General features: G+C 42.2%; 1 protein-coding gene across 1 annotated transcript; it reads left to right on the top strand.

Annotated features, from left to right (window-relative positions):
• Positions 1 to 1,926: 1,926 nt before the first annotated feature.
• Positions 1,927 to 3,024, top strand: LOC148341940 (uncharacterized). Its single transcript, XM_088281675.1, has 3 exons — positions 1,927 to 1,992; positions 2,071 to 2,217; positions 2,412 to 3,024. The coding sequence occupies exons 1-3, from the start codon at positions 1,936 to 1,938 to the stop codon at positions 2,619 to 2,621; spliced, it is 414 nt and encodes a 137-aa protein (XP_088137801.1). The 5' UTR covers positions 1,927 to 1,935; the 3' UTR covers positions 2,622 to 3,024.
• Positions 3,025 to 9,839: the final 6,815 nt, after the last annotated feature.

Here is a 9,839-nt window from a genome sequence, read left to right as displayed (position 1 = left end):
CCCAGACATCCTCGTCGCCAAACTTGACATTCTCGGCCTCCCTGCCCTCACACGCATCTGGATTAAGGACTTTCTGACCAACAGACCCCAGACTGTGTTGCTCGGCCCCTACACGTCCTCCACCTGCATGCTGAGCACCGGTTCCCCTCAAGGATGCGTGCTGAGCCCTCTCCTATACGCCCTCTACACCTACGACTGCACCCCTACCTTGCAGAACAGCATCGTGATGTGTTTTTATATACCCTATTCAGTACTAAATTCCATTGCACTCTCTTATTTATTTATCTAACTTAGATATTTGTCTGTATTATTGTTGTATTGCACTGGAGAGGGGAGCCCTCTAATCTCGTTGCACTCTTGAGTACAATGACAATAAAGGGATTTCTAATTCTAATTCTAATTAATTAAATGTTTCATGCATTAAGTAAACATTAAATTAAATAAATCAATGTGTCATTAATTAATTACATTACCATTAAATGTAAAAATATTAATTTATAATTATTTCAGAATTAAACATTTAATTAATTAATTACTATTGTATCATGGTGTATTTTTTTTTTAATTTAATCTTGGCACTTTCATCCTCTGTAGAACTTCACTGAAGGCCTACGTGTTAAATGCACGGCCCGCCACTGCATTATTCAATATAAGCTTCCAAAAATGTGTTTGGAATGAAACATCAAAATAAGTGGTCTACCTCTTTGCGATGGATTTAAAACCGACAACAACAACCAAAAAGGAATTACAAATACCAATTATTTTTATGTTCTTTTGACCTTCATATCCCACCGTTTAATTATGTCGTGGTCCGCGGCTTAGGACTGTTTTGCAGTTAAGTATGCATCCAACACTGAATGGCTTTATTTAAGGACACTGCCACAACCTTTGCGCATTTTGAGGGACCAAGTTACGAGATTCCAAAAATGATCAACTGCACGCGATGTTAGACTCTCGTGGTCGTGAAAAAATGCTTCATGCGTGTTGATGTGGCAGCAGTTGCGTTTTGCTGAGTTATGTACGAGTTTTATGATATGCGTCACGCACGAGATTTCTCTCTCTCTCTCTCTCTCTCGGTTTTGTAAGAATAAAAATTAGAATTTAATGGCGGTCTGACGCGTGTCTTTTAAAGATGCTACATTACATTTTCTCACTTTTATTCAAATGATTTCGGTCCCTTCAACATTAAAAAATTGATTGTTGCTCAAGACAAGTGGAAATTGTTTACAAGTATTTATTTTAGTATTCATGGATAGTTCCATTGTAATAGTGCAACTAGGCATAGTGTATAGTTTTTGGTTCCATTTAAAATGCACTAAACATTTACACGCTTGCGCTAAACATCAATGCGTATTGCGTTTGTGCATGGCTGCAGCACCACATGAGTGCACAGAGACAAGCATGGCAGCAATTAAAAAAAAATAGAAATATAAAATCGAATCATGCTTGAGTGAATTGTTAGATCCCCACCAGAATGAAATTGATGCATATAAAACATGTGTTCCCTTGCATTAAGCATTGCGATATAATACAATGCAAATGTATTTAAATAGCCCATGAGACAACAGCTGGAGCTGTAACAGAACGCTTTCCATATGCCGTCAAATAAATTACCAGGTAATTAGAACACAAATGAAAACACATAAACACATTCACACATTTAGCTGAATCGCGACAGTCTCATGTTGAGTCGAAAGCAAAAGAATAAAAATCTGTTTTCAAACAGGTTTTAAAAATGGAAAGAGATGGGAGCTCATTCATTCTGACACAATCATTGCAATGTGCTATTTATTGCGAGGGTACCCACTTTTCTTTTTGTTGTTCTTCAGTGTCAGCTTCACAGTTCTGTTTGCACACACGTCATGCGCACAGACATACAAGATTCAAATGTTTGTTTTTTATCCATTTGGTCCACATTAAATGCGTCCAATTCGCATGGTGCGGCTGCGTGGGGCCCGGCCTGTGCCCATGCGCAACGTGACCATGATAAAAGTAAGTACATCATTTATAGTTTTCCTGTTTTTGCATTTCATTCATACACACTGAATATGCCTTTTTAAACTATTGCAGGACGATGTGCAGGTAAATGTTGCAATCTGGAAAGAGGCCAATTTGGTCAAAATCGCATCGGGATGCAGCTACAATTTCACACACCTCATCGTGCGCTACAACGATTTTGGGTTGACCCTCCAAACAACCCAATACACTGAAATCAAAGTGAGTAAATACATTGCTCTAGATCAATGGTAGTCAAAAGGTTGCCTCATACTTGTGGTCCCCGTACTAAGGCCCTTTTTAATTCAACCCAGAACAGGTGTTCCCCATCCTTATTTATACTTATTATTTAATTTCTTAAAGAGATCTTGGGTAAAAGTTGTTTCCAATTCACAAAAACTGTTTTTCTTCGACAGAGCTGTAACTATCAGAAAACTATCCAAATAATTGGATATTCTGTGGTGGAGTCGAAGGTGGAGGTGGTGGATGCAGCGGGTCAGCTGACTGAAATTCCCCTCAATGTCTGGGAACAGACTTTTCCTCACCCCCCAATCATCCCCCCTGGTGATAATGGACTCTCTGTGATGATAATGTCAGAGGGAGAAATTATCCAACTACAACAATAATACAAACACACGCACACCGACAAGATTACAGAGGAATGCCAGCGGGGAGAGAGACGGAGAGACTGCCCGCCGGAGAAGGCCAGCCTTTGAGTGCCAGTCTTGGGGACCAGACAGGAATCAACTATCCAGACGATGACGAAACTGGGGAGGACCTTCCCTTGGATGTGGACCCGTGCCGTGAGAGGGAGCGAGGACGACGGATTCAACCGATTAAACCTACATAACCCTTGACATGAAAAACTCCTATAAAAACTGAAGCTGGGCTGAAAGATGGCGCGCATTTTTTGACTGTGCTCGCCCGAGTGCAATGTCTCGTGAGATTAAGAAAAAGCCGCCCAGATATCTGTCTTTGTACTATTTCCTGAACTCCAGAAATTGAAGAAACTAAATATCGGAACTCTAATCAGTTTTTGAGTCTTTATTTGACCCTTTTCTTCTTGAGTACAAAAAACGAACACGCATTGGAGTAAGTTTGGCTTTTAAAGGTTGATTTAGAAACTACTTCTCATTTCCACGGTGACTCAACTTCAACACCGGATCTGATCTACATGGATCAGACAGGTTTTATAAGGTTCAGACAAACTCAAGATAACATTAGAAAAACACGACACATAATAAGCCAAATTACTGAACAAAATCTAGAGACCTTAATTTTAAGTTTAGATGCAGAGAAGGCATTCGACTCAGTGAGGTGGTCATAACTATTTAAGGTACTTGCGAAATTCGGTTTCCACACAAGCTTGTTCGACATTTTTTCCGCCCTATACAAATCTCCCTCTGCTAGACTCAAGGTTAATGGGGACCTGACCCCCCTTTTGAACTAGAGAGGGGAACAAGACAGGGATGCTGCGCCTCTCCACTCCTTTTCGCGTTGTTTATAGAACCCCTGAGCCAGTGGATTTGGCAGAGACAGGATATGCAGGGGGTAAAAATGGCAATAGGGGAATAAAAACTGTCCCCATTCGGAGACGACCTATTGTTGTATATAACATCTCCAACACAAACCCTACCGAAACTGACATGTTCGAGGAGTATGGCACACTGGCTGGATACAAAATTAATATTCATAAGACCCAGGTGCTCACGTTCAATTATGACCCACCGTCTTAAATAAAGAGGAAGTATGATTGGCCGAGCTGTAGTCCACAAAGAGCATCCTTGCATAGCTCTGCTGTTGTTCTAGGTGGCCCAGCACAACATGCAGAGCTGTGTCGATGGCGTCCTCAGTGGATCTGTTAGCCCGGTATGCAAACTGGTAGGGGTCCAGAGTGGGAGGAAGGCAGTCCCTGATGTGCTGGAGAACCAGCCTCTCAAAGCACTTCATGATGACTGGTGTGAGAGCAACAGGACGGTAGTCATTCAGGTGGACGGCGGGTGACTTTTTGGGTACAGGAATAATGGTGGACGTTTTCAAGCAGGAGGGGATGACTGCTTGAGCCAGGGAGCGGTTGAAGACCCTGCTGAAAACATGTGACAGTTGGTGGGCACATGCTCTGAGGACCTTGCCTGGTATTCCATCGGGTCCAGTAGCTTTCCTGGGGTTGATAGCCAGGAGCGCGCGCCTCACATTGTGTTCCTCTACGGTGAGTGGGGGGGAGTTGAGGCATGAGGTGCGGGGATGTGACGGTTGGGGCGAGTCAAAGCGAGCGAAAAAGCAGTTAAGCTCCTCTGCCAGCGATGCACTCGGGTCTACAGAGGTCGTGCTGCTGCCTCGGAAGTTGGTGATGCTCCGTAGACCCTGCCACACCTCCCGTGGTCTGTTGCTGGCAAGGTGGGCCTCCAGCCTCCTCTTGTAGTTTGCCTTGGCTAGCTTGATGCCTTTTGCTCAGGTCAGCACGAGCCACCCTGTACTGGGCTTTGTCGCCTGACCTGAAGGCAGTGTCACGGGCCTTGAGGAGAGAGCGGACCTGGCTGGACATCCAGGGCTTCGCATTTGGGAAGGTCCGTATGGTCCTGTGTAGGGACACAGTTTCCATGCAGAACTTGATGTAGTCCAGTACACAGTGCGTGTAGACATCAAGGTCCTGATGATCAAAGAGGTCCCAGTTGGTGTCTTGAAAGCAGTCCTGTAATTCACTCATGGCGTCATCACGCCAGGTTTTCACAGTCTTTGTGGTGGGCCGGAATCTGCGCCTGAGAGGGGTGTACGCAGGTGCGAGCTGCAAGGACAGGTGGTCTGACTGGCCGAGGGGGGCAAGTGGGAGGGCCCTGTATGCGTGCTTGATGTTCGAGTACACATGGTCGAGAGTGTTGTCTCCCCTCGTTGGGCACTTGACATGCTGGTGAAACTCTGGGAGTACAGTCTTTAAATTGGCCTTATTAAAGTCTCCCGCTACTACGTGAACGTCATCAGGGTGGGCCCGCTGACGTTTAATGATGACGCACGCGAGTAGCGAGAGCGCCGTGCTAGTGCTAGCGTCGGGAGGGATGTAAACAGCTGTGATGATCACTACCGTTAGCTCCCTCGAGAGAAAATAAGGCCGGCATTTAACGGACATGAACTCGATGTCGGGGGAAGAGTGCTTCTCGACGATCGTGCTATCACCGCACCAGTTCTCATGCACGTAAACACAGAGCCCCCCGCCCCTTCTCTTACCGTTGTCCCTCGTCTGATCCGCTCGATGTAGCGAGCGCCCAGCCAGCTGGATGCGAGCGTCGCGGACGTTGGCGTGCAGCCAGGATTCCGTGACGACGATCACACTGCTGTCTCGGTTTCCCAGGATTTGTAATCCCAGATCGTCGATTTTGTGGACCACGGATCTGGCGTTGGTGAGGTAGAGACTCGGCAGTGGTTGCCTGTGGGGCTGCCGTCGCAGCCGTAGCAAGACACCGGACCTGCAGCCCCGCTTCTGCTTCCTCTCTCTGCGTCGCCTGCGCCACCTCCCGGTCCCGATAACAAGCCACGGTGAGCCGGGCGGCCTCGCCAATTCGTCCGGAATTTTGCGATCATAGCAAAATTCCTCTGCGATGGTTATTTCGCATCGATATCCAATGTCCATGATGTCCTGGCGGGTATATCGATGTTGTGCCTCAGTTGGTGCCAAGAAGAGCAAGCAAACACTAATAAAAAGTAATAAGGAGCACTGGGAGGGAGAGCTGTTAGCCGCTGCGTCTATGCGCGCCGCCATCTTGGGAAAAAAAAAAAATAATAATAATAATTTACTGGCTTTACAAAAAAGAAAGGAGCCGTTTAATGATGAGCTACCTACCATTTCCCTTCAATAAATAGAAATGGTCCCAAGAGAATAGAGAACAGACTTTACTTGAGCCGAAGGAGAACACTAGTGCCGCGGACCTCGGAAACTCGGCAGCAAGTTCTTCCTTTGTCAGGCGAAAGCGGCCACGTCTCATCGAGCGCTCGTAGCAGGGTGACCGAGCTTCCATCTCTTCTTTGTCTGCACGGTTGCCACCCTGGTTTTCGGGGTCAGTGTTCCACGTTGTACTCTTTTGTGCGCCCGTTTGCCGAATCTGTTGGCGGAGAAAAGGCAGACACGGGACCGGTGAGTCAAAATCCTCCCAAGGATCTCGGTACAATAGTTAGGTACACACATACCCGTGACCTCCATTGCGGTGTGAGCTGCTAAGGTGTATTTTTTTTGCTTGTTTTTTCCCCTCGTCCTCCCAGGGGTTAGAAACAGGGGATGTTAATATTTGTCAATGAAGCCCGATGCCAATGAGGCCCTTTGAGAGGTTGCTGTGGTTTTATTTTCTCCAGAACAAAGACCTGTTAAAAGCAGAAGAGAGTAAAATTACATTTACTGTTATTACAAAAAAAGATCTGTTTAACTATGGCTCACTTACCTTGTCAGTTTTCTGTTCTCATCCCATGCCAACGATCGGTACGTTTAAAATGCTAAAAAAAAGTTACAAATCTAACCACTCTCTCTTCCCTCGACGTCACTTTCGCCGACCCCTCCACTCGTCCTCTGGGCCTCCTGCCGGTGGGACATGCCCGGAACACCTCCCCAGGAGGCATCCTAAACAGATGCCCGAGCCACCTCATCTGGCTCCTCTCTACGTGGAGGAACAGCGGCTCGACACTGAGTCCCTCCCGGATGGCCGAGCTTCTCACCCCTATTTTGAATCATTTTGAGTAAAATTGAATGATATTAAATAGAATAAAATTGAACGATATAAAATCAAAGTGGATGATATGAATACTGAATGACATTAAATAATTTTACATGGAAGTGAATAACATTGAATGATACTGAATTACAATGAATGATTGTGAATTGCATTAATTTTGAATTAAAGTGAATAATCTTGAATGATTTTGAATCATATTGAAAGGAATTGAATGAGATTTTATTATATTGAATGATATGAAACCATATTGAATCATAGTGAATATAATTGAATGATTTTGAATTATAGTGAATATTAAATAAAGGAATATAAGAGTTTGAGCTTAACATAGTTCATTAGATGTTGCTGCATCCTGTGTATGAAAGTGTGAGACTATAAAGTGCTGAGCGTGTGGAGCGGAACAGAGTAGGGGGTGCAAGAATGTGCAGGAATGGAATGTTTTAGGACAGACGGTGCTGGCAGCAAGGAGGGGGCGGAGACGAGATGACTCAAGCACAACCAGGAGGAGCCAGCACGTGATTCTTCAGGGGAAGAAAGACCAATAAGCTAAAGTTAACTGCAGGATACACATAGCCAATAGAATCATGCCAGGATGCCTTTGTTGCTGTGCCATTTGCATATTGTATAGTATGAATCATTACTGGGCAACTCGGATACAGAGTACATCTGCTGGTGGCAACAGAGGCGTACAGAGTTGTATTGAGAGGGACCCGAGACCCAGGTGCATGTATCAGTTTTATATGTTAGGAATAAATCCACTCGTGCGTGAAAATGCCGGCTTCCTGATACCTTTCTATTGCAGAACGAGCGCGCATATTGTTGGATGAGTGAGAGTTGGGTAAAGTCACAAATTGGAGTCAGATTGCTAATTTGAGTTTACATTGATTTAAAATTAAATTCTAACATTGATTTAAAACTAGATTCCAACATAAATTATATTGAATCCTAGTGAATGTAATTGAGTGATTTTAAATCAAAGTGAATGAAATTGAGTGATTTTAAATTAAAGTGAACAATATTGAATGATATTGAATCATAGTGAATGGAATTGAATGATTCTGAATTAAAGTGAATGATTTTGAATCATTGTGAATGAAATTGAATGATTTTGAATTATAGGGAATGAATTTGAATGATTGTGAATAACATTGAATGATTTCGAATCAAAGTGAAAAAAACTGAATGATATTGAATCATAGTGAATGAAATTGGATGGTTTTGAATCGTAGTGCATGATATTGAATGATTTTGAATGACTGCGAATTAAATTGAATGATTAAGAATGACAGTGAATAATATTGAATGATTTTGAATCAAAGTGAATAAAATTTAATGATATTAAATAAAAGTGAATAATGTGAATGATTTTGAATCATAGTGAATAAAATTGAATACTGAATGACATTAAATAATTTTTAAATGGAAGTGAATAACACTGAACAACTTTGAATGATATTGAATAACATTAAATAATTTTGAACAAAACTGAATAACAATGAACAACTTTGAATGATCCCGAATTGCAAGCAATGATTGTGAATGAAAATGAATGATGCTGAAAGACATAAATTTATTTTATACGGATCTGAATAACATTGAACAACTTTGAATGAAACCGAATGACAACTAAAGATTGTGAATGATAATGAATGACATTGATTGATTTTGAATTATGCTTAATGAAAATGAAAGACGTTGAATGATACTGAATAACATTAAATAATTTTAAATTGAACTGAATAACATTGAACAACTTTGAATGATACTGTATTACAATGAATAATTGTGAATAACAAGCAATGATTGTGAATGAAAATGAATAATGTTGAATGACAATTTATACTAAATACATCTGAATAACATTGAACAACTATGAATGAAACTGAATGACAACTAAAGATTGTGAATGCTCCTGAATGACATCAAATAATTTTGAATGAAACTGAATAATATTGAACAACTTTGAATGATACTGAATGACAAAGAATGATTGTGAATGAGACTGAATGACATTAAATAATTTCGCATGATACTGAATAACATTGAACAACTTTGATCTCTCTCTCTCAGTGGTGTCAGAAAAACACGTTATTTATGTGATTAATCCAACCCCCTTTTAATGACGTCAATCTTATAAAGGAGCGATTAAGACTCATCTGGGCCTAATAAACAATGTAGTCCTATGATGTAGCGCTGACGCTTGAGAGACCGGAAAAAAACACGCCAGAACCCTATGGTGAAAATATTTTTTCGATGAATATTTAATATGCGTTTGACATTGAACCTCTTCGTCATGATAGCATCAGCTGTTTGTGTGTTTCGGTCTGAGAGTGTCTGCTAAATGGCTGACGTAGTCAACATCTTATATTATGTCTAGAGACGTATTGATTGAAATACAACATTTCTGTTCATACCTGTTGGCTCTCCACCAGGGATGTAAAGAGTCATCGAAACTCAATTTAACATCGATATAAACTGCTCAAAATATGTATCGATGTGAAGAATCGATTGGCAAAACCATGTTAACCAAAGCCATTCTCTCACTACGGCAATGCCATGCACGAGATGACTCGGCGATGCATATGATTGTACTCGATCATAATGGTATTGGCGATAGTGGTAGGTGCGTGTTGTGTTAAACCGTTCCTGCTTGCCGCCTAACCATGGTCGGGAAACGCTCCTCTTACAGAGCACAGAGAGACAGGGATCGCATTGCAGTTGATCATTTTAGGAATGAAATCGCGACCGCAGACGCGTTTTCGAGATTGTCAAAGCTGGGTCATAAAAAAACAAACAAAAAAAAAAAGCGTTGTCGTGCGTCTTCTTTCACCGCTGCTTGAGCGCTCGGCGCTAAGCTATCTTGCGAACTCTGTCGCAATAAATAATTGATAGCCTGGTGGCATGGATCGATATTTTAAAACAACACACATAATGGATTTGCCTTGTCGTCACCGTCTGTATTTAATCTCTCCTGTGCTGTGTGTGGGGGCAGATAAAGAGTGAAGTTGACTTTAGTTTTACTTATCCATCCAAAAGAGAATATAAGAAATCAAAGCTTCTGAACATTAAATGAAATTTACTTTCAACAGTTCATAACCCATATAAGTTACCGGAGTCAAATGTATTTAG

This window comes from Idiotropiscis lumnitzeri, chromosome 2 (assembly GCF_059441095.1).
Source record: "Idiotropiscis lumnitzeri isolate Australia: NSW breed Sydney's pygmy pipehorse chromosome 2, RoL_Ilum_1.0, whole genome shotgun sequence".
Classification (NCBI taxonomy): Eukaryota; Metazoa; Chordata; class Actinopteri; order Syngnathiformes; family Syngnathidae; genus Idiotropiscis; species Idiotropiscis lumnitzeri.
The sequence above is the reverse complement of the archived record's forward strand: the minus strand, read 5'-3'. Positions and strand labels throughout refer to the sequence as shown.

Excerpts from the sequence above, each read along its gene's own strand:
- LOC148341940 (XM_088281675.1), top strand. The coding sequence starts at position 1,936 with ATGGTGCGGCTGCGTGGGGCCCGGCCTGTGCCCATGCGCAACGTGACC. Across the intron at positions 1,993-2,070 it reads GCAACGTGACCATGATAAAA|GACGATGTGCAGGTAAATGT; the intron begins GTAAGTACATCA and ends AAACTATTGCAG. Across the intron at positions 2,218-2,411 it reads CCCAATACACTGAAATCAAA|AGCTGTAACTATCAGAAAAC; the intron begins GTGAGTAAATAC and ends TTTCTTCGACAG.